We start from the raw sequence: 25,264 nt of genomic DNA, 5'->3' as shown, positions 1-25,264 counted from the left end.
CATTTATTGTACACATAAGTAAGAAATAACTAAGCTGATTTGTTTACACATGATATTTCTGTTTTTTAGATTCAGTTCTGTATCCAGTGATCATCTCCGCTCTTACAGCATTACTGCTGGTACTAATATGTGTTGTGCTGTTTTTTATCAGGTAGGTAAACAACTATATCTGGTCTTTAAGTAATGACGTGATGAATCCTGATTCCGGGCCCAAACTACTCTGTGTTTATTAAGGCTGTTATGTTTATAACATGTTTTAATGCTTTGCATCTTGTTCTATTTGATCTACAAGCCCCTAAAAACAGTCAGTGATCACTGTCGGCCTCGCTCAGTTTTTATTACCCCTATTCGTTTTACTGCTCAGTTTTTAAAACCTTTCGATGTAATTACAGCCCAGGCAATGCAGCAGTATATTAATGACTAACTTCCTATTGTAAATGGATTATATCAGTTCTCTTGACTGTAGTTTGGTCCATTTACATCCTGCCATGTGATTGCATTTGCCCCCTAAGCATTGGGAACCCTCACGTTAACATTTATCGAGTGGAAAAAAGTTAGCGTTCGTTCTCCAGCTTCACTGTTTATATTATGCTAACATAAATGAGTCGCTGGCAATCATGTAGTACATCATTATATACCAGCTAGTCCAACTTCAGTAACCTTACAAAATGTCACTGCTGTTTACTTTCCTGTCTTCATTTATGTCGGAAGTGATGGGAGCCTATACATCTTAATTTCTTTCAGAAATCTCTCAGTCAATACATGCTATATTATATTTAGATCGAAACTAGCGAGCTATCTCCCTGCTAACTTCTAACTCCATTAGATTTCATAAATTCTGTTTTCGTGGACGTCTGGATGTTAAACTTAATTGTTACACCTGGTAGAGCTGCTACACTGATCATTTTATTACAGATAAAAGAAGTTTTTCAACTCTCAGTGATCCCCCAGTGATCGTTTGACTTTGGGACCTGCAGCATAGTGTGGGCCCAGACACAGCTAATGATGTCAGACTTAAAGACCGGATTTCAGTTAAATTTCATTGAAAACATTGTTAAATCTACCCACAGTTCACAAATTACTAAGTTTTATTTGCCTGATTTTAAATTCTTTTTGTCTGAATACTCATAATTACTGTTTCTTGTTTGGGCCTTCATCCATTAGAAAAAAAAATAATACTAATAAGTAGGTTTAATGTCAATCAGATTTAGTCATAAGCAAACCATATAATACTTCAGTGTTGGTTAATTTTAACATGTTTTCACTTTTTAACCCATTACTAAGCTTTGTAGAGGTGGCTGACCCGATGACATTTTCTTTCAGCTTTTGTTAATTCGTCCTGTGTACTAAAAACCGAGCAGTGGTAAAACTTTGATGTATGAATTGTAACCATATATATGCTTTATGTTCTAGGTTATTTTTCAGGGCTCAGAAGAATCCCTGTAAACCTAAAAGTCAGTTACCAGATGAAAGCAATACAGTTGCTACGAGTCAGCCTATAACTTTGGAAGAAAATGAGGTACTTAGACTCTTTAAAACAATTTTTTTCAAAGTTTGATACTTGTAAAATCACACAGGGACGAGTAGATTATCTTCACCACTGATATTGTCTGTGCAATTGTAGGCACCAAACGCAACAGAAGATAGCATTTATGCAAACACTGATTGGTTGAAAGTGCCAGAAAATATCCATCATGCAACCATCGCTGGGCCAAGCAACACCAACTTGCCAAACTTTAGGGCAAATAATGAAGAAGGAGAAACTGAAAACACAGAAAAGGAGGACAGTTGTCATGCAATTTACTCGAATGTGAACCGGAAGACCAAGAGCAAGAAAAAGAAAAATTCACGTGATAGCTCTCATCTTGAGGAGAAGTGCATTCTGAGGGGAATTAGCAGAAATTATGTGAGCAATGCTCTAGAAATGGGAGGTTTGTAAGATGAATAAGTGCCTAAAAATGTGTGGAAGGAAGTGGTGTGTGAAAATACACAAGCCAAATTTAAAGACAAGCTATATTACATTTTGCATTTCTGAGCTAACAAATATAGTTGTCATGTTATGTGCATGTGTCCTTAATACAGTGGTTCCCAAACTTTTTTTGCTAGGCCCCCCTTTGTTTTACAAGAAAAATGTTGCCCCCCCCTGCGCGCGCACACGTACGCACAAACACATCCTCCAACCACACACACCCATATTTTGCTCCATTACGGTTTATTTCACACCGCAAACCTTTAGTAAACAATTTAGTAAATACAAGTAATCTGCAATAAATGACAAGTAGTAAGAAAATAAACTACTAACTACACGGGTATTTTTGAAAACGCAGCTGGACCTTTTGTCCACATATAAACGGCGTTTCGAATCACCGAAATCTGAGATTTTTTAAAACTCCTTTTTTGCGTTTACGTGTGGACGAGGAATACAGAGTTCGTCACGCAACGTCAAAGGTATGTGCCTTTTTTCACGTCACGCTGTGCGCCACGTTATTGTTTACATGAGATGAATTGCAGAATGGCAGATATTCAGATTAACAGTGACAGTATTTTGTCTCTATCTACAGGTTTTACATGCTTACATATACACACGCAGTTAGTCCCTCTATTTAGAAAGGCAGAGGCGTCACGGTGTAATTATTTTACGTGTAGTTGTTTTTTTCCTGTGTAATAATATTCAAAATTGCTATCAATACATTTTTCAAAAAATGCCTCTCTGTGGAAATTGGTTTAAAAACATAAAATACTGTGGGATGCTGTTTGTCCGTGATTTGAACCGAGGGAACAAATCGTGGCAGGATGAGCCTGATATTATTTGTATCCCGCTGTAACTTTACTGTATAAAGAGCTAACATCTCCAAAATGTCATGAGTAGTTAGTCATTACAACAAGTGTTTGTGAAATAAAAATCAAGAATGTGGGATACCGTTTGTCTGTGATTTGGAGAGCCCAGCGCATGCTCCCGACGAAGGGAAAACCAATTATGCAGGGGAGACCTGCCTTGGCACTTGTGCAGGTGAAACCAAAGGGAAGATATGCTTCACCATATTTTCTATTCTTTGGCTTAGAATGAAGTTGGTTTGGAAACATATTCAGCAATGATTCATCTTGTGCTTTGCGTTTGTGTGGGAGCCCCGTCAAAAACCTGTCCATTATGCTAGCAGTGTCCAAGCGTTGTTGTTTTTTTTTCCCCTTTTCCTACCGCGCCCCCCCTGCAATGGCTCTGCGGGCCCCACACTTTGGGAAGGTCTGCCTTAATACATTTAGTCAAACTATTTAAGAATAAAGATAGATATACAATTACATTCAGTTTAATGAAAAAATAAATGAATCCAACACGAAAATGCCAAAAACTTTTAATTCCACCAGTGGAGATCTCAAAGGCTACGTTCACACTGCAGGTCTTAATGCTCAATTCCGATTTTTTGATCAAATCCGATTTTTTTGTCTGCTTGTTCACACTACAAATAAAATGCGACAGCAAACGCTCTCCAGTGTGAACGCTCAAAGCGGCCCGCATGCGCAAAAGAAGATGTCACACACAACGCGCTCTGTTTAGACCCAGAGCAAACAATATTGTTTGACTGATGGCCCTTAATATAAAGACTTCGGACTTTACATTTCCCAATTTTTGCTTTAAGTTATTTTGTTATTTACATAATAATGTAGATAACCTAATAATTATCCTTATTGCTGTTTTAGAGGAGCGGTGCTTCAAAGGATGATTGCAGATTTCTGTCAGAATCTGCAGATTATACAGTACAAATAAAATGTTCACGTTTCTCCAACGTTGTCTTCCCAACAGTTTCACTGACATCTACACAGGATGGCCAGGAAGCGTTCGCGATGTGTTCTCGGGCGCTTCTCCGGCACTGATAATTGCCGTCTGTCTTGTGTCAGTGACGTAAAAGACGGATTTAATGCGACATGACCGTTCAAACAGCAGTCGCTTTCTAATACATCGGATATGTATCAGATTCAGTACCACATACGAAAGTGACCCAGATCGGATTTGAAAATATCGGATTTGTGCTGTTCACACTGTCATACCATGATCGGATATGGGTCGCATAGGGTCAAAAAAATCGGATTTGATGCGCTTTCGCCTGCAGTGTGAACGTAGCCTTAGACACCCATGTTAAAATGCCCAACTTCAGTCATCAAAATAAAATGTTTATATCTTAGCTAACACCTATCTTTATAACAACTGTAAAGCGGCAGAATTAAAAAAGTTTATTACATTTTTTTTTTAAATAAAAATTTGGGGAAGGCTTAAAGTTTTGGGCATGGCTGTTATGATTGACAAGTGTTAAATAAAGTTAATTTTACCAACAGACTCTTTTTGCTTCAGTTTTCTTGAAAGTTATTCTAGATTTTTATTCGTCTGTTATTCAGCACACATTAAAACGTATCTAGCACTTTGCTTTAGACACTTACTGTACAGTTTAAGGATGCAACTTAATAACAGAGCTTAAAATTCAATCAAGCATGGCCTCTTCTGTCTTTTAAAGAAGCATGAAAATACAAAGCCCAGAAACCAACAGGTAATTTTATGGTGACCATGTCTGGTCTTTCATGTGTAATTAAGAATTCGAGACCTTTCAAAATTGTAGACCATAATGAGTAATTATTCTGGACCTGTGATAGGACACACATTCTACGTGATGTAAGTGGTTTGAGTCTCCCCAGGAACTAATATATAAAATATTACTGGTTTTAAATTTAAGAATTTAAGTATTGTGAAGCTGTTTTATTTGTGTTTTTTTAAAGGTTCAGTGTCTATTTTCTATGCCTTGGATGGTTGTGTTCAATCTTTCTTCAATCTGTCATTGATGCCACTTGTGGTATTGTTTTCCCAGTTCATCAGCATGATTGAGAAGTGGTTGTATTTTACTTAATTTTCTGTCACTTTAAGTGCTTATGTTTTTGGTATTTTCCTAAACAATAAAAAAATATAAGTATACCTTTGTGTTTTGTGACTGTACTTTGGTACTTTTAACATATCTAGTGGATTTGCACATTCATTTTTTTCATCTCTCAGTAGATATATATTTATATACACAGATTAGATATGGGTAACTCCCACTTACACATTCCTTTTTGGCTTTAACACAAAACACACCCATGTTGTGTAGTTTGTTTTGTTTTTTTCTATGCTCCATATCATTGCCTGCTAGGTCAAACTTAAATAATTTCTCTGAGTGACTGCTGCAGAGTATTTTGCATTACCTGCCAAGAATATTCACTGATCTCTTTAATGCTCCATCGAAGTCAAACCTGATTTTAGTTCTGAAGATTCAATTTTTATTATACTGTGATATGTGTCTTGTCCTAGTCCTAAATCTGAGGAATTTTCATGCTTGTATCGGTGGTGGATGGGACTGGGATTGGATGTGGTGCAGATAGGGTGGGAGGGGAGGACAGAATCAGGAAGTGTGAACGATTAATAAGGACGAAATGAGGGCTTTAAAGCACAATATTTAACACATTGTTGGAACATGAAATCCTAGTTATTTTGGGAACTAATTACAAACAATTAATTAACAAAGCTCAAGTAAAACAGTCACAGTGTAAGAAGTTCAATACCCAAGCCCTCCACAAAGTATCCTTAAGAAAATGAAGCCCACAGTGGCATATCAGATAAAGACATGTAATGTTTAAATAACAATCATCATTCACAACAATTAAATGTTATTTATTACATGCACAAGATATTTTTTTCTTTAAGTGTAATTCACCTCTAACAGATAGCTGTATCTGATATACTCATGTTGGTGTTGTTCCTCAATCATCATAATTCATGTTATTCTGGTTTCAATACTGGAAGTGACTAATTACATTGTTATGACATAGTTTTGTACCACGGAATAAACCTGCTGCTAATATCTACTTAAAAAAAATAACACAAAGCGGGTGGTGAGGGTCAGGTTTAGGATGTGATCATGGTTAGAGTTAGGTGTGTGGTGTAATGGTGTTTCCATGTTGCACATTTTATTTTTTATTTAACCTTTATTTATACAGGTAGTCCCATTGAGACTCAGTCTCTCATTTACAAGAGAGTTCCAAACATATTAAAATTACAACAATAAAAGAAACAATAAAATAGCTACATTTGTTTAATGTACACAGTCATATCAACATGGAATATGATATTTGTTAATCAGTTCTACACAGTAGCAGAAGACAAATCGAGCCTTTTGCTGTTAGTTTGGTACTTACAATAAAAGTACAGAAAGGCTAATGTTAGCTGGTGACTGCGCAGGCCGAGAACGTTTCCATGTAACTGAACATCCCTCTGTTCAATACAGCCAGAGCAGTAAAACTATTGTCTAAACTACAGCACAGACTTTAATTAACGTTCAAGCAGATCCTGATATTGAGGAAATGGCCTCTCGACTAAGTACCCGAGGATTCCAGTGAAAGCATCAGTGCCAGTTATCCAATACTGCTGAGATGTCAGAGTCAAATTCTGTCCATATCCCACCTTCTCCTGCTGGTGATAAAAACCCTGCGGGCAGGCTTTAAGTAGTTGCAGGAGCTGAAACAGAGGTGGTGGCAGAGCTTGGTGGAGAGGTCTGACTCTGACTGCATTTCGGTCCAGCTTTGAAAGTAAGACCATAAAACGCTTCAGTAGCCCTGAAACTAGCTTGCTACTTTGGTGCTCCAAAGTTCTGAGAAGCAGTGACATCAGGTAAATGAAATGGAAAAATGTTTTTCCGTTGATATCCCAATCTGCTTCCTCAAATGGCCTCAGTACATCAATGGTGAGAGTAATGACAGACCATCCTTCCTTTAAGGCAAAGTGAGCTCTTTCCAAGAAAGCGGGGCTGTAGTAACTGCTGTCTTTTGCAGACAATCTCTCCCGCATGTAGACTACGAAGTTCCACCTTGTCTCAGCTGCTTGAATTCGTTTTTTTGTTTTTCTTCTGCTGCCTGAATTTCATCAAGCTAATCTGCAGGTTTAGTGATATGTATGAAAAAAGGCAGCAATAGCACAGCTTTTCTGCTGAATATCAAGCAAATCACGGTGATCCGTGTTAAAAACATTGTGTGTAAAACATGGGTAGTATGCCCAATCTGCTTTTCACACATAAGGTTAGCACCATTATCAGTTAAAAAAGCCAGGACCTTGTTTGTTACCCCCTATTGTTCCATTATTCTGGTTAATTATGAACAAATATTGTCTGAAGAGTCAGCACAACATTGTCCACAGCATACAATGCTTTAACGGGATAATAAAAATTATGAAAATTAATATTAACTAATGTTGTAGATGATTAAAATATTACATTAATTATTATCTACTTGGATATTCTCTGCCATACATCTAGCATGTTGAAGTAAATGCTGGACCTTTTCTCTGTGTCTCTACTCTTATCTGCAATTCCTGAACAGAGATACACAAGTTTCTCCATAACTGCAGATGCTAATCAAAGCTGTCATCACGACATTGCGCCCAGCTTTACAGCATCAAGTCAGTAATTAAAATAAAACTTTTGGAAAAATCTGCTAACACGGATAATGTGGGTTTTATGACCTTTACTGCAGCCAGACACCAGAGGGCGATAGAGATGTTTTAGCTTCACTTTTAATTGTCTGCAGTCAATGGTATGAAATAATAATTGTTAAAAAGAATTCTCACTGAATGGCTTATGACAGATGAACAGGAGGAGGTTAATCACATAACCTTCTACCGCACTCAGACATCCCACAGTCTTTACTAATGTCGAACACTGTTGCATGGCAAGGCAGAGATAAACGAGAAATGAGGTCAAGTAACAAAGTGAAACAAATATACAGATACATAAAAAATAAAACAAACAAATAAAATAACCACAACAAATTTCTAAAAGTCTAAAGGAAATATGTGAACAATCACAGAAAAATGTATCTAAATGACCCCTGTTAGCATTAAGTAATCCAATATTTGAGGGAAATGAAGAATTTTAAGTATGTGCTTGTTCTAGTTTTGGGCAAAGGAAACAGTAACCTGAAGGCAACTTTCGGAACTCGGGTGGCAAAATATGTTTAGGATGGATAATGTTTTTGTCACCCGATTTTCCCAGATTGAGCACAAATCTCTGTGTCTGACCTGTGTGATGTTGGAAATACTGCAGAGGAAATTTCTATCCTTCATAGACAAAACACTGAACCAGCAGGTAAAAGAAAATGTTGAAAGACTTCCAATACATTAGCAATACAAATTACATCAAATTTTCTTATTAACATGAAAAGATTTTAGCCTCCTTAAAATTTATATTCTCTGCTGACAACATTTTGCAATGGGCTTGAGTTGATGGAAGGGCTCTAGAGTGCAACCAATTTGGTCATAAATACGAACAGAATTTTTCAATGATGCGACTAAAAAAAACTCCTAGGTCACACCAACTTTTCGAATAAAAAAAATAAAATTCTCTGAAATTCTCCGCAAGTGCAGGCAGATAGAAAGGGGTGAGTAGCTTGAATAAAGCGATATCGATTCATTAAATCCTGAATTGACTTATAAATATTAATGTATTTTGCCAGAAACGCCAGAATCACAGGTTAAGGCTCACAAAACTATTTCAACAACCACCAAACAGCAAATGAGAGCAGGTAAACGGACTCCACACAAAGACGTAAACACAGAGCGCGAACCTGACGCGTCAGAATCAGCTTTCTCTTTCTCGGCTTTCTCACCCGACGGCCCGCACACGGACACAGCGTTGGGGCTGAAAGCCAACAGTTGCAGGTTTTATCTCTCTCCAACCAAAAATCATTGAACCAGCAGCAAAAGAACTGCCTTTCTTTTTTGACCTTGTGAGAAGTTAAGATAAGTTATCATGTCTTCAATATGGCACAGATGTCAAAGTTTTATGCAAGGACAACATGATTGTCTATCATTCTTTGATTAACTGAGAGTCATCATACTTTCATAAGTTTGAAAAAAATAACAGAAGAAAAAGTCAAAAATTTCCCCTGGAATAAAAGGTGAGTGGTTATTTTTGTTTTAAGTATTCTGACCTTTAAGCTATTAATCCACTGTATTAAGAAGTTTTTTCTCCTGAGTATATCAGAAGCATCCACACTCCGTCCAGTGTGGATGGAGTCAAACTCCATCCAGTTTGACTCCAACCACACTGAAGGTGAAGGAGGGAACCTCAGTGAGTCTGACGTGCTCTGCTCCAGCTCCATGTTCAACACGTTCTCACTCCCAACTCATCAAATGTGTGACGCATGGTCAGGCTCCCTCTGCTTCACTTATCGACGCGCAGGGTACCCCCCTGGCGTCGAGAATTGACGTGCAGGGTCCTCCTATTGAATACTATGCTGCTCCCTAATCGTTGTTTATTGACGACAAGAGATTTCCGCGGAAGAGCCTGTTGTTCGCATTTTTTTTTTTTCAGGTATCAAATCCACAATTTATTTAAAATACAAAAGATAATCTTTACTCATTTGATTTAAAATACAACCTTCTCAAAACTACATTGAATACTCTGAATCAATACTGACAGCTCAGCATATAGAAGACATCAGTTTGTCATCATTTGCATGTCAGATACAAAGTAAAATATTTTGATTGTGAATAATCTGAACCACCTATACTCGTTACAATCAGTTTTGCGAATTCCGATTGCTTTACATCTTTCAGAGTCTCATTTCTGAAGTAGCATCAATAGAGCGATCACACAGCTGAACAACACAACAAGAGCCCCCGCACACTTGTTTTGATTAGCATGGCCATAGAGTTGAATCTCCGGTATTGTGCTTCTAATGAAGTCTGAGTAGCTGATCAGTCTGGCATACACACCTGGCTTGTTTGTGTTAGCACAGCCAGTTCCAAAGCTCACCACCCCAGCCTGAACCCAGGACCCGTTTACCATCTGACAAACAAGAGGCCCTCCTGAATCACCCTGGCAGGAGTCCTTGCCGCCCTCCTGGTATCCAGCACAGATCATGTCATACAAGATGTCCACCTGCTCCGTCGGGTCTGTTTGGTACATCTCCTGACATGAACTCTGGGAGATGATTGGCACCTGCACTTTCTGCAGAGTCCCGACTCCTGGCAGAGGGACATTATCCCTGATGTTCCCCCAGCCAGTGACAGTGCACATCATGCCACTTGGGAACAGGGTGTCAGAGGTGGGTAAGCATACAGGACTGACATAATCTGACCAGGTAACGGGGCTGGCCAGTTCCACCAGCGCCACATCCTTTCCACTGTAAGGGTCAGTATAACCAGATGGCACCACGATCTGTTTCACTTTATGTGAGGACTCGTATAGATTGAAGCTATTCTGCTGGTAGCGACCAACATAGAGGGTGTAAGAACTAACATCAGACGGATTGGGGAAACAATGTGCTGCAGATAGAACCCAGTTTTCCGTGATCAGAGAGCCTCCACAGATATGACCATCAGGGTGTTTCTGTACATCCACCTGCCACGGCCACTCGCCTACTAACGAATCCAGCCCGCCCACAATCCTGTCCTGCATTAATGGTGGTCGTCCACATTCTTGGGCGTTAGAAGCCAAAATACCTGTGTGCTCACCTACAGCCAACCGAAAGTCTTGTTGTTGTTCGTATATTTATACATTTCCGAAATCACATTGTAGTGACGTGTACTGAACACAGTATATTATATAATGTAAACAACTACCTGAGAAACAGCAGATACAGCAGATAAATTAATTATAGGCCATTACTTTTGTATCGTTTATTGCATTTATGGAGGGAGAGGTGTATGCTGGGTAACGGCACAGCTAGCGACCGGGTGACTTCATTCACCCGCTTCGGCTGTTATCAGTCCATACAATGGGCGTTATTAGCAGAAATCAGTCCCATAGATATGGGCCATCCACCTGCTAGATTGTTCAGAAGGTTGGTATCATCCATCCAGATGGAGGATCACTGACAGGAGCGTGGGGAGACTCCAGAATCCACTCTGGCTGGAATCCGGTGGATACAGCAGTGTGTACAGGTAAGACCATTTAACCGGACAGCATTTATAGAATGACTATTAAAAGTCAGCGAGTGTCAATAATGTTAATGTGGTTATGTTAGTAATACACCGAGTGCTAATATAACAGCTTTAAGATGCATTTGTAGATATTATTACGTGTTTTACCGTCTTTATGGTGCTAGCTTAAAGTTACGGTGTAAGCGTTAGCTTATATTGTAGTAAAGCTGTTACTGTTTAAACGATGTTAGCACAGAAATATTAGCTTCTGTCATGACTCATGAAGTTACTAGTTAATAAAGTTTCCAGTAAAGTGATTAATCGCAGCCACAGATTGACACTAAATATCCAGATTAGCTTCAATGCATCTGTAATAAATATGTGTTTAGTTTAAACTGTATGATACTTATACTGACCCAGGGTCAGTGTAAAATACAATCCTAGCTGTGTGAACAAAGCCTGGCTCTTTTAATCCTGCATGACAAACCTCAGGATGCAGGTTCTTATTACTCTTTCCTGCTGGCACACCTGTCACACCTGAGAGTCAGCTAGAAACTTACAGTGACGTGGAAAATCATGCAAAGACTGCCAGACTCTGTAATACTGTAAATGATCAGTGACTCAGGTTAACACTAAACTTTAAACAGTACCTCTGTGTCTCTGTGTGTGCTGAACATCTGGAATCAGATTGAGTCAGGCTGCATCAGCTGAATCTGTTATTTGTAAATATCAATATTTTTTATTCAGGTGTGGGGATAATATGTAAGACTGCAGTGAAGCGATGTACCAGATTAATCCCTGGCCAAAGGTATCGTGCTTAAATCAGACTACTGATCCAGCCACATCAGCCTTTTGTGAGGTCTGTTTAAAGTAGACTAAAAATGAATTCCAGGTTCCTGAGAGGTGGACTGAGAGCACAGAAACACATGTTCATACATACAGCTGTAGCAAGCTTACATTAATTTTAAATAGATTTGTTACTCTGATGTCTGTCTCTCTGTTAGTCCTCTGACAGACTGGTACCTGTCCAGGTGTGCTCTACCTGTGACTACTGGGACAGGCTCTGGCTCCTGTAATAGAAATTTTCTATTATTCTCATTTAAAGTATTTAAGTGCTTATGCATATGCTTAGTTGTGATACTGTTATAGACTGTTCAGTGAAAGTTTCTAAAACTAGATGAACTTACTTCAGCATCAGCAGTTTGAGAAAACAACTCCCTTTACAGGTGCTGATAAGGCCAAGGGCACAAAACAGCATAACCATTGATCCGTTAGGTTTCATAGCGAGGCGCGTGAAGTGTGGTATGATCAGTTTGTAACTTCCTCCCTCTTCCTTGGAATACATAAAGGAGTGGGAGCACCACTTCTGTGGCAGAGCTGACATGATTGTGAACTGTGATGTTTGATGTGTGTTGGCTCTCCTGCGCACAGTAATAAATAGCTTGATCACAGCTCTTTCTGTGTTGCAGACTTTATTTACAAACTTCCACGATACCCCCCACCCTCCCACTGTGAACATGAATTGAATATTCAGAAGAAAATGAATGGATAGACTGACATTTTATTAAGGCAAAAGCTGATGGACCCAAGAAGCAGAATGCACGGAGGCAGAGTTGCAGTGAAGGCAGTTTATTTACAGTGAGGGGGGGAGATATTTACAAGGACAACATATGTACAACGTGTATGAATGAGGACGCGGAGCCAGGACGTGCTAGTGACGAAAATACACATAAGCAGTGCACCCGATCTAGAAAAGAGGAGAGGGAGGAAAATTAGGAGGGTCTCGCCCGTTAACCGAAAAAAGCTTAAAACTTTACAGAGAGTTGGAGAGCTTACTTGGCACAGTTTGGAGCCCAAAACCTCCAGGCTAGGCAAAACAGTCGAGGCCAAAATCCTAGGGAGGAAACAAAAACTCCTTACAGACACCAAAGTAATCCGAGGGCTCCAACAGGCAGGGGCAGAATTTCCACACTCCAAAAACGCCAATACTCCGACACTAATCTTCTGTCAGGTAGCTCCTAAAAACACTTCTGAAGAGAGCATCTGATGAGTAACAGGTGCGCCAGGTTCAGTGACTCACTGCCCCGCCTACCTATACAAAAAGGGAGGCACCAAAAACACATACAAACCAAAACACCACATCACTAAAACCCAACACCTAACACATTTGTTTAAATACTTCTAGAAATCTGAGCTGTTGGTGTGGTAATAATATTAGAGCTAGCAATCTTTCTTACTGAATCTCTACCGTGAGTCATGTTACCTGGGATTAATTCTATGTTTACCTGACAGCCTGGACAAATGCGCTGTGTGAAGGATGTAAATCGAATCAGATCTTAACTGCTTACATTTAAGGAGCCTGTTCATATTTAATTGTAATATGAACCAATGATTTTTTGATTGCTGATTCTAAGAGAGTCTTTGTGGAAATCCTGTTTGGCTTTTTGTCATTTTAATTCTCTTTTCCATTTTCCAGAACAGTTCGCCACAGTCGCTGTCCACATGGGTCAGTGGGACCAAGCAGCACTCTGCTAATGTGTGGACTCTGACCAGCAAGACCCAGGCAACGTTTTCTATCTCCCAGCTGGTGTTTTTTGTTTGTCTGTGACTGGAGAGTCAGATTTTTGTTGAAGCTGGAGGAACAGCCTTACACTTGCAGAGGTAAGTCAGTTTGTAGAGATCCCTCCCATCTTGACTTTTATCTGCTAGATTTCTTATCTGAAACAGTAATATTTCTGCGACTGCTGCTTATACCACAGGTTAATACACGCTACTGATCCCTGATGGGAGAATCATCACCTCTGCCAACAAAGAAGCCTGGTGGATGTTTGTTTGCAGTCTGATGATGGGACATCATGCTCTGCATCTTCAAAGTTTGTCTCTTGATTATTATTCATACACAGTAATGTGAATTATGCTTATATCTAGTATAACTGGACCAACCTGGTGCTCTTCATTTATGGAGGCTGTTGAGTCTGAATGTTGGACGTTGTGTATCTCTTGTTCTCTGGGCTTTGTTGTCCTCAGTCTTTTTGCAGGATCAGAAAACAAAACCAGGATGACCGTAAATGTTTCTTCTCCAATTGGATGATGATAAGACCGTGACACGGTATGCCACCTTTAGTCTTGTGATGAAGCAAAGCTCAGGACGAAGTATGATTAAATGGTACCCACATGTGTGCTGCTGAGAAGGATGTACAGGGGCACTTGCAGCCAAATCCAAGCCTCCTCAGGTTAGTTGTAGTTGCAGAATGCCATAGGACTGAGACAGCTGAGGCATCAAATGTTTGATTAAACGGATGAAAAAGAGAAGTTTCTTCCCTATAATTATCACTTTTTAAAATCTTTAGCAACTTCAAGTCTGTCAGCGTGCTGAGGTCAGAGAAACAAGAAAAGAAGCTTCAGACTTCAGAGTGTTGTTTACAGTTTTCTGTCATCATGATCTCCCCTGAAGTTTATCACTATTAGGCAAGCAGTAAGTCCACAATACTGTAATGATGATTCTGACTTTGGTCACGGTTGCATAATATTTTAATAATATACAATTATTTTTTGTAATTCATATTTTTTCTGTTAATCAAAAATTTACTTTGTGAAATTTGTATTTGAGAATGCAGAATGTGACAATATATTTTTGTTCAATATTTAATTTCTTTCAGTTGCAATTGTTAAATGAAAAAAAATATATATATATATATTCTAATTTAGCAAACTAATTTATCAAAAATATATATACATATATCTGTATTAGTTTTAATACATTAATTTGACACCTGTATTGAAAATACCATATTGTATTCATACAGAATCAGTTTGGTATCATTGTTTGTCTGATTGCTGAGACTAAGAGCTAGTTTGATCTGTTTAGATCTAAAGTATCCAAAGTTGAGCCCTAATGTTTCTTCACCCTTGTGTGTGTGATATGTGATTTCCTACATGCTGACAGAGCAGAGCGGCAGTTTGTGCTCACAGATGGTGACGGTGTGGAGAGACGGTGGTGTTTCCTCAGAAGAACTAGCAGAGTCACAAAGAGCACCAGTCCATCTCACCACCTTGACTTGCTGACTGATGCTCGTCTGCACTGCACAGAGGAAATCAACTGACCGAGGTTTGTCCAGTGCAGTGTTATGAAATGTATATTTGTTTTATGCTTACAGATATGTTTTTCTTGACAGAGGCTCTGCAGAGGTTAGACAAAGCAGAGAAAATATGTGCTTTACATTTTACTGTGATTTACTGGGATATTTGTTGCCTGATGTTTAGCAGGAATGGAGGAATGGAATCAAAGGGAGATGTTTTTGATGTTTTTGTAATGTGAGTAAATCTTCGGTATTATTTATTTGCTTGGTTATTTTAGGAGTGTTTCTGGGTGAGGGAGAGAGGAGTCATCATCCAGGTAAAGTGACGTGGATCAGTGGACACACTTGTCTCCCCTTTAAAGGAGATACTCTTAGAGAGAGACGATCCAAGTCATCCCTAAATGTTAGTGCTTTCAAATACACAAACATTTTTAAAGGACAAAAACGAACATCCAACTTTGACTGTAATACAATTAAATCTTTGCATGTGTGTTTTCAAACTCTCAGATGGGCAGGATATCAGTCTTGGACTGTCTAACCTGCCGGAGCAGCACTGAATGACCACCACACATGAGCATGTTCCTGCAACATTCAGCAGCTTTGCTTTTGGTAAGTAGAGTTACCTAACTACAGTAACTATAAACACATGATATCCATTTCTAACAGCCTGGTTACTTCCTGTCAGTTTTTTTAGAAACCATGTGGTCACCTGACCTAACACTGTTTCTTCTTCTTCCCCTTAATGTTGAAGTGTCAAATGTCAAACAGCTGGAGAGGAAACTACACCAGTGTACTGGGATGTTTCACCAACACGTGCCAGATGCTGTTCCTTCATGGTGACATCACCAGAGACAGCCCCGCCCACCTCAGGACCTCGCCATTGATCATGATGATTATAATAATGACAGCGAGCGGAACTAAGACTGTACAAATCCACGACCAGAATGTTTAGATGCTTTCTAATTATTAATGAATACTGAGAGCCTCTTTCTGTGTTTTGTCTGTTTTGGGTTGTTTTTTTTTACCTCATTTGTTACTAACAAAGTTCACCAAACTCACACAGTTTACATTCTGTATGTTTCCATCTTTACCAGCCACACTCTACCTGCATTTAGAAAACAAACCTTAGAAATCGTCGTTTTTCTCTTTTATAATTTTGTAATTCAGTGAATATACTGCGCTGCTTCCTTTTATTGCATCACACATTGCTTTAAGTTTTTCAGTGTCCAGTTATTTTTTACTGCTGTTTGAATTCACTGTATGTTTGACCCTGTAGACTGTTTAATGGACTGCTTGTCTTCCTGTTTGTAACCGCCGCCTGTTTTTGACTAAAGATTTCGATTTCTGACTTTAACACAGTCTCTGCGTGTCCTCCCTTTGTGTCCTCTTCCTCTGTGAATGTGTTGCATGTGTCACAGATTCATTTTATTAACAGCTTTCCCACAGTGAATTGCATCAGCATTCATTCACAGCACATTTCAGAAGGATTCAGATTAATACAGTGATCTTATAGTCAGAATTATCCTGACAGACTGCCACTGTAAATTATCTTTCATCAGGTCAATTTTAAAGCTCAGTATTTCAAAGCAGGAGTTATGAAGAATCATATTGGCATTAGGACTGTAACAATATGTACTAACAAAGTCAAAGTTTTTTAATTATGCTAGAATATTGGAAGACAATCAACTTTTAGTGTTTTCTGCATATTAATTATACTGAAATAGAGATGGTGACCCTAACTGTACAGAAGTATACTAAACAACTGACAATCTAACAAACATTATTGGCCTGAGCCGTCATGCACAGTGAGTCTGATCCTGTGCTGTGAGAGTATGACAAGCATGTTTCTGGTCAGTTTGGAAGAAATAATATCACAATGTAGATCTTTTTTTCAATATTCCTTCTCTTTTACAACATAAACTGTGATCAAAGCTACTTCTGTTCACAGCATGTAATAATAGTGACAGTCCAGGGCATTGTGGTCTGTTGAGCTAGGGTTAGGGTTAGCAATTCAGACATATGTCTGACATATTACTCTTGCTGGATATAACAAACACCTAGGAATTCATATTATAATTTGATTTTCATGAAATATTCATATTCAGTATCAGTCATTTTATATTATAACTGCGTATCCACCCAGGCTCATGGTGGGGCAGGGCTCTGTCCTGGGATCCTTGAGTGAAAGGTAATGTACACCCTGACCAGGTATCCAGTCTGTCACAGTTGTTTTCAATATTTGGTTCTAAAATATGAGTGAAAACAAAAATCCAACTAGGATTCTTGCATATGATGGATGAAGTCTGTCTTTGACTGTATTGTCCAGCTGATCCATCAAACCCCCAGCAGGTAAACCTTATCATGACATAACACAGTAACAATGTAAAAAATTAAACAGCAACTGTCTAAATGTAAAGTGCATTCTAAACTCCTCTTCAATAAATTATTTGGATGTGCAGTGAGTCATTCAGGACTGTAAAACGTGAACTACAGAACCCAGAGTCTTCATCATTAAATCTCTGGTTGCTTCATTTTTCTATCCTATATCAGATACTTTAAAGGTTTTAGTAAAGTTGCATTCTCATGGTGAGGCAAAGTGCTTTATGTGTGTGTGTGCGTGTGTGTCATGAACGGCTGTAAAAGCCCTTTAATTAAAGAACAAAGCGGGGTTTGAGTTCGAGTTTCGGCAGACTGGAGCTACTTCTAAACGGAACGCAGCCTTCCTACGGCGGACAGCTAATAACAGGAATCGGACGCGCGGTCCACTCTAGTCCACAGCAACCACCATAGCAACAGCCTAGCATGACTTTAAAAACATATTCTGTCTTCATAACTATCAAAAACGTGAAATGATTTGTAAAGCATGAAAGTGTTACAGCTGCAGAGAGCTATGGCGGTATCTTTGGAAGCTGTTTGCATAGCTAATAATATACGATGTAACCATGGAGACCGTCAGTCAAGTGAGCTAGCGGTGCATGTTTACTACAGTGAATAAGGTGATTGTGTGCACAGCGTCCACACGCTGCAGAGGGTAAAGACATTACTTCAGTATTGTTTTATATTTATATATATTTGTCTTGTGTTGACCATCACCTCAGGTTCACCATTACAGTTTCAGCATACAAATGTACACTGTCTAAATGTGAACACATTCAAAAAAATCATGTCTCAGAAATAACCACAGCTGTTCATGTTTGTCATTATAGTTTTATTTGTAAGAAAATTGTGAACTTCAAATTGTTTATCAAGTCAAAGAACATTTGACAAGTCTGAGTCATTCTTTTGCCCTATGAGAGCTGGAATAAATATATATCCTGACAATTACAGTTGAAACACTAGAGACAGGTAGAAATGGGATCAGATTAATCTTTGCTTAGTCAGACACGTCCTGTGTTGGCCTTAACCCAAATTTCCCTCGGGGTCAACCTTCAGGATCAATAAAGTTTTATTGAATTGAATCATATTAAATAACAAACAATAGCACGATTTTGCATCCATTTCCAAATTGTAGTCAAGCAGCCCAGTCTCATAAATAGATAACAGAAATGTCTCTAATGTAGACGTGTACAGTCTAGTGTAAGCATTAAAAGACCATAAAGGAAACACTACTATTTATGTGAAACTAATTGTAATAAAAAATGAACAGGTGCTTTACAGATTTAAAAGAAAGAATCTGAAAACAACACTTTTTTGGTCTAGGTGGTCAAAGTAGAAAACAGAACTGATGTTCAAGAACAAACCGTAGCTGCACTGATATTACACATCTCGATTGTTGTGGTGAACAGATATGTTGCTTTTAAAACCACATGCAGTATGTGACCATGACTGTCCACTGAGACCATGAACGCCACTTCGCTGAAGTCTTCTTCTTCTTTTTCTTCTTCTTGCCATCAAAATGGAAGCAGAAAGAGCACGAGCTGCTTTGATCTACAGAAAGGAAAAAGAACATATGAGCTGAAACCATTAAGATAGAAACAATCGCTCAATGCAGTGTCTCATGTAGCTTAGCCTGTTACAACTGTTGATACAAGCTCAGTACAGTTAACACAGTGTCAGGGAACTCCAGTGTGGGAACTAGTGGCTTTACGTTTGTAGTCATTTAACTTTTATCCATTCATTCATTTAATTCAGGAGGAAGAAATGTTAGGTTGGTGCAGGCTGGTTACATGCATTTGGTCCCATGCTGTCTTTAACCAAATGACTTGGTTCATTTTATGTCTGGGCTGTATGTGGGGTTATATCATGTTATTTGGGCAGGAGTACCTGTCCTCTGTTAGGCTTAGAAAGTTTCTCCAAGGGTTTCTCCATAAGCAGAGCTTCTAATTCTTTTAGCACATCTGTAGCTGTGCAGGCTGACAGGTTTTTGGTGGCTCTTTTTACCCCACACTGGTTGTGAGTGTGTAAATAGCCCCACTAGTTCTTTTGGGTTGCAGTTAACTTGGGAGAAAGGGGTGGGTCTGCCAGGACTAGATGAATAAAAATGATCTGGGATACATAAATTTCATAATGCATGCATATATCTCTATCAATTAAACCTGGCCTGAGGGCTGCCATTTTTACATTCAGTTATTTCTCTTAGAAATGCTGGATCTAAATAATGAATGTGTTACAGTCAAACTGACACTGGTCAGTGTAAATGGCTCATTGGGACATAGAAACCTTTAAATTAAATACCATCACCTGATATCGAGTGTCAAACAATATCAAAGCTGTAAAAGCTGTTTACAGTCAGAATTTATAAAAACTATGATTGTAAATAAATTCAAACAAGTGAGCTTTTCTCTTTGTGCTGAATATCAACACTGTGACTTCTTAGACTGTAAGCTTTACTTCAGCACAGTTGTAGAAGCCGTCACTCTAAATGTCTTTTGATAACAAGAAAAAAATACCTTGTCAGTACACGGCCTGAAGTTCTTCTCCAAACATCTTCTGCCATTGGCTTTGTCTGCTGGTTTGAAGACAATAGCCCACAAAAAGATGATTTAGTCACTTTGTCTGCATCATGCAGCTCGAATGTGTTGTGCAACGATGTTAAATAGCCGTCGTTATCCCTCTGCTGTGTCAGTAGGATTGTACTGTACAGCATCTCATTGATATGTGAGGAATGCTAATGTAACACGATAACAGACGTCTGGTCTTACATCATTAAAATATAAAGGGCAGGAGATATTTAGATATTTTTATATTTATATTACATTTTATAGCTGACAGATATTACTAAATAGATAGAATTTACTAAATGGTTGATGTACATGAAAAATATGTCCATAATCACAAATGACCGTGAGAGCCAGTAGAATTAATTCAACTGGACACTCAAAAGACGTCCTTAAATGCTCTTTAAGTGGCAGAACAAATGAACAAACAGTTAATCGCTTACTTGAGATGAAATCTGCTCAGCTACTTTGAAAACAGCTTCTAACTGGTTCCTCCTTTAACAGGATGACTGCTCAGGGGTAAGGCCATCATGCAGTCCAGCAACCTTTATGGTTCTGCTTTGATTCACCAGAAACTATTAGGGAAACCTTTCAGCGCCTCCTGTGAAAGACACAGGGATAAACACAAACATTTATTAACATGTTCCACAGTCTTCCAGTTTGATTTTCTCATCCTGTGGACAACAACGTACAGAGATGCAGGTTTATTGTTAACTTTTGTAAGGTTTCTTTACTGAACATATCCAGCTGCAGCTCCACTGTGATCCTGAACTGGATAAGCACTTGAGAAAATGTGTCAATAAATGGACATACATCAGCTTAGTATATTTATCCAAACAGACGGGACCAATAATGCTTCACTGAGTTAGAGACTTTAACAGTCTCTTCTATGTAAGAATGTCTCGTGCTGATGGACCTGCAAACTTGACAACAAAGGTTTTTCAGACTACATGTAGCTGTCCTCTATGTCAGCTAACACATTTACATTCATGTCACACTTATTTCTGCTTTCCCATTTTTAACATTATTACTTACATTTTGATTGGATACCTTGAGTTTGTAAATGATCAGATTACATAATTGGAATACAATTCAATATAATTCATGTATCCAATTCAAGGTCGCGGGAGGATGAAGCCTATCCCAGCTGATACAGGACAAAGACAGGCTGCCAGTTATCGCAGGGCTAAGACAATACGTGTAACAGAAAATCCACTTAAATGTTTGATATTTCTAATAATAATCATAATTATGACTATTATTTGAAATATTATTTAAAGGTTTCTTTATAAATACATTTCAATTTTTTTACAACCCCTAGAATATAAACCTGAGCTGTTTCAGATTCTGACCTCTGACCTCAGTGACCAGGCTGTGTCCTCACTGCAGCTCCCTCTTGGAAGTACGTCTGCTTCTTGTCTTCCCCCAGTGATGACCGCCTGCCCTTAATATCACGTACTGTACCTGAGGAACAAAAAAGGACAAACACTTGCCTTCATTTAAGAAGTACATTCATACAGAGGTAATCTATGGAAACACACTAGTTCACCCTTTGGGAGGAATCAGTTCCTGTGAAACATTTCTGTAAATCAACATCGTGGAGAATGAAATGAGTTCTTCAGGTGACTCAGCAGTCCCACACTGACAAATGAAACTTCTGTGGAAGAAGAATCTGGATTTTTTTGATTTCCAATCCAGTTAAACTATTAAGGATTAAGCAACAGTGCTCATCTTTGCTCTTCTGAAATCTGTGTTAAGCAACAACAAACATAAATTAGTAACAAAAATACAGCTGAGTAGAGGCTTTACAAACCACCAGCAGCCATAATGCTAAATTTTAATCTTCAAATGTTTCTGAGCCATCTTCAACCTGCTTTTAACACAGAAAAGTCCCACAGTCAACGCAGCCTGACTCAATCCTAGATGTTCAGCAAACACAGAGACACAGAGGGACTGTTTAAAGTTTAGTGTTAACCTGAGTCACTGATCATTTACAGTATTACAGAGTCTGGCAGTCTTTGCATGATGTCCACGTCACTGTAAGTTTCTAGCTGACTCTCAGGTGACAGGTGTGCCAGCAGGAAAGAGTAATAAGAACCTGCATCCTGAGGTTTGTCATGCAGGATTAAAAGAGCCAGGCTTTGTTCACACAGCTAGGATTGTATTTTACACTGACCCTGGGTCAGTATAAGTATCATACAGTTTAAACTAAACACATATTTATTACAGATGCATTGAAGCTAATCTGGATATTTACTGTCAATCTGTGGCTGCGATTAATCACTTTACTAGAAACTTTATTAACTAGTAACTTCATGAGTCATGACAGAAGCTAATATTTCTGTGCTAACATCGTTTAAACAATAACAGCTTTACTACAATATAAGCTAACGCTTACACCGTAACTTTAAGCTAGCACCATAAAGACGGTAAAACACGTAATAATATCTACAAATGCATCTTAAAGCTGTTATATTAGCACTCGGTGTATTACTAACATAACCACATTAACATTATTGACACTCGCTGACTTTTAATAGTCATTTTATAAATGCTGTCCGTTTAAATGGTCTTACCTGTACACACTGCTGTATCCACCGGATTCCAGCCAGAGTGGATTCTGGAGTCTTCCCACGCTCCTGTCAGTGATCCTCCATCTGGATGGATGATACCAACCTTCTGAACAATCTAGCAGGTGGATGGCCCATATCTATGGGACTGATTTCTGCTAATAACGCCCATTGTATGGACTGATAACAGCCGAAGCGGGTGAATAAAGTCACCCGGTCGCTAGCTGTGCCGTTACCCAGCATACACCTCTCCCTCCATAAATGCAATAAACGATACAAAAGTAATGGCCTATAATTAATTTATCTGCTGTATCTGCTGTTTCTCAGGTAGTTGTTTACATTATATAATATATTGTGTTCAGTACACGTCACTACAATGTGATTTCGGAAATGTATAAATATACGGACAACAGGCTCTTCCGCGGAAATCTCTTGTCGTCAATAAACAACGATTAGGGAGCAGCATAGTATTCAATAGGAGGACCCTGCACGTCAATTCTCGACGCCAGGGGTTTACCCTGCGCGTCGATAAGTGAAGCAGAGGGAGCCTGACCATGCGTCACACATTTGACGAGTTGGGAGTGAGAACGTGTTGCCATGTTGGTCTCATCCTCCAGCTCTCCCTCCAGGTGCAAAACCAACAGACTAAAGAACAGCTTCTTCCCGTGGGCTGTCAGAACTATTAATGGTAACTAAGAGTGTGTAAAGACTTCCCCGACACATCCACCCTGACACTGCTGTTGATCATCTATGTGCAATATCTCAGTCTTTCCATGTTCTGTGCAATATTTTTGGCTCAAGTGCAATTATTTTGGTCCCAGTCTGTTTCAGTGTTTCCTACAAATATACCATGTATATAGTTCCACTCACACACACACACACACACATACATATATATATATATATATATATATATATATGTATATATATATATATATATATATATATATATATATATATATATATATATATATACATATATATGTATACATATATATATATATATGTATATATATATATATATATGTGTGTGTATATACACTGCTTTTTATTTTATTTTATTTTATTCTATTTATTTATTTATTTATTTATTTTCCACCTTCGATGTATATTGGTTTCTCTTTTTCTTACTTTAGCACCTTTGTGGTCCAGCTACCCAATTTCGCTGTGCAAGAAACTGCACAATGACAATAAAAAGCTCTAAGTCTAAGTCTCTAAGTCTCTGACATGGACCCCTAACCTGGGTCAGAGTCAGGAGACACTGCAGGAGAATCAGGACAAAACTAAAGTCAAGACCTCTGTTATGAATTTCACTGCTTCTCACCTCCATCATGGAAATAAAATCTCCTGCACTGCTGTCTACCAGAAACAAGATGGTAGCCCTGATGTCACTGCTGAAACCAGTTTATTTCCTGGTATCACATGTGAGTTTATTTGTTCTCTCCTAAACTGAAATCGTAATGATTTACTTGTCTTGACTTGGTTTAAATTAGACATAAAATGATTAGTCAGTTACAGTTATTTTATCAGTATGCCATAACAACATCTTTGGGTTTCATAAAATATAATGAAGGCTTTTAAAGTTTGAATTTAATAGTGATTTAATGATTTATGTCTTTCTTTTATTAGCTTTGTTTTTTACTTCAGGATGTCTCAAATACTGGCAATAAAAAAAAACTACATTTTGTGAATCATGTTGCACAGTCATTTTTATTTTAAACAGCAGTTTTTCATTTACATCCTATGATAACATTTTCTCACATTATTATGTTTCTAATTTAACACATGAGCTTGTCGGAGCTTTCAGATTCACTCTAAAGCTCGAACAAGAAAGTAGAATTGCAGAAAAGTTTTACTTTTGACATTTCACTTTGTGGTCTGTAATATGATGATCTATTATTGGTTCAGTTAAAGTCCAAAAGGAGCTGTGATGTGTACAAATGTACAAATTTCTGTCAATCCCTCTGGTCCAATATCAGAAAACCAAAAAGTGACTCTGACCTGCAGCAGTAATGCCCACCCAGCAGTAGAAAACTACACCTGGTACAGAGCTGATGGGGGGGGCTCTCATTGGGACTGGACACACTTTAAATATTACAGTTTCAACAATCAACAGTAATTTTTTCTGCAAGACTACAAATACTGTTGGATTTAAAGCGTCCATCAACCTCCAAATAGACGTCCGGTGTATGTATTAATATTACAAATGTATTGTTTATGTACCCTGACAAGTATTTAACTAGAATTTAATTAATAGAATTGAATGGTAGAGAAATATATGTATTTTTGTCTTCGAAATGTTAGAGATAAAAAAAAACCACCTTGTCATTTTTACTTCTCAGTTTTTACTTAAAATAAAACTACATTTGCTGTTTTCTCTCGACCCAAGCTTAGAAGTAGGATTTTATGTTATTTGTTCAAGAGCAAGTAGTTACATGTAATAAATTAAATAATAATAATCATAATTTTCATGTGTAAGATGTCCAAATCATACTATCTCAGATATTCACACTTTTTCAATAATAAAACTGTCTTACATTTCATTGTGCATGTTTTGGGGCTCATTTTGCAGATTCACCTAAAAACTGATGTTTTTAGGTGAATCTGCAAAATCTAGTCAGTCAGTCCCTCTGGTCCAGTACCAGAGAACAGCATCATGTCTCTGACCTATAGCAGTAATGCCAACCCAGCAGTAAAACTACACCTGGTGCAGAGCTGATGGAGACCAGGAGAATTATATTGGGA

At 38.3% G+C, this 25,264-nt stretch overlaps 1 protein-coding gene and 2 long non-coding RNA genes across 3 annotated transcripts; 1 reads left to right on the top strand and 2 right to left on the bottom strand.

Moving 5' to 3' along the window:
• Positions 1–9,629: 9,629 nt before the first annotated feature.
• LOC134635512 (serine protease 27-like) lies at positions 9,630–13,191 on the bottom strand. The gene is made up of 2 exons (XM_063484890.1): positions 13,182–13,191; positions 9,630–10,525 (listed from the first exon to the last, which is right to left on the bottom strand). The coding sequence occupies exons 1-2, from the start codon at positions 13,189–13,191 to the stop codon at positions 9,630–9,632; spliced, it is 906 nt and encodes a 301-aa protein (XP_063340960.1).
• Positions 13,192–14,324: 1,133 nt separating this feature from the next.
• LOC134637254 (uncharacterized) lies at positions 14,325–16,325 on the top strand. The gene is made up of 5 exons (XR_010095092.1): positions 14,325–14,408; positions 14,880–15,041; positions 15,291–15,415; positions 15,520–15,621; positions 15,764–16,325. It is a non-coding gene; the product is annotated as an uncharacterized LOC134637254 (long non-coding RNA).
• A 2,568-nt stretch (positions 16,326–18,893) lies between these two features.
• On the bottom strand, positions 18,894–20,515 carry LOC134637716 (uncharacterized). The gene is made up of 3 exons (XR_010095165.1): positions 20,393–20,515; positions 19,902–19,960; positions 18,894–18,939 (listed from the first exon to the last, which is right to left on the bottom strand). It is a non-coding gene; the product is annotated as an uncharacterized LOC134637716 (long non-coding RNA).
• Between the last annotated feature and the right edge of the window lie 4,749 nt (positions 20,516–25,264).

Source organism: Pelmatolapia mariae, linkage group LG10_11, assembly GCF_036321145.2.
Source record: "Pelmatolapia mariae isolate MD_Pm_ZW linkage group LG10_11, Pm_UMD_F_2, whole genome shotgun sequence".
Taxonomy (NCBI): Eukaryota; Metazoa; Chordata; class Actinopteri; order Cichliformes; family Cichlidae; genus Pelmatolapia; species Pelmatolapia mariae.
Note: the sequence above shows the minus strand (reverse complement) of the source record. Positions and strands in the feature narration are given on the sequence as shown.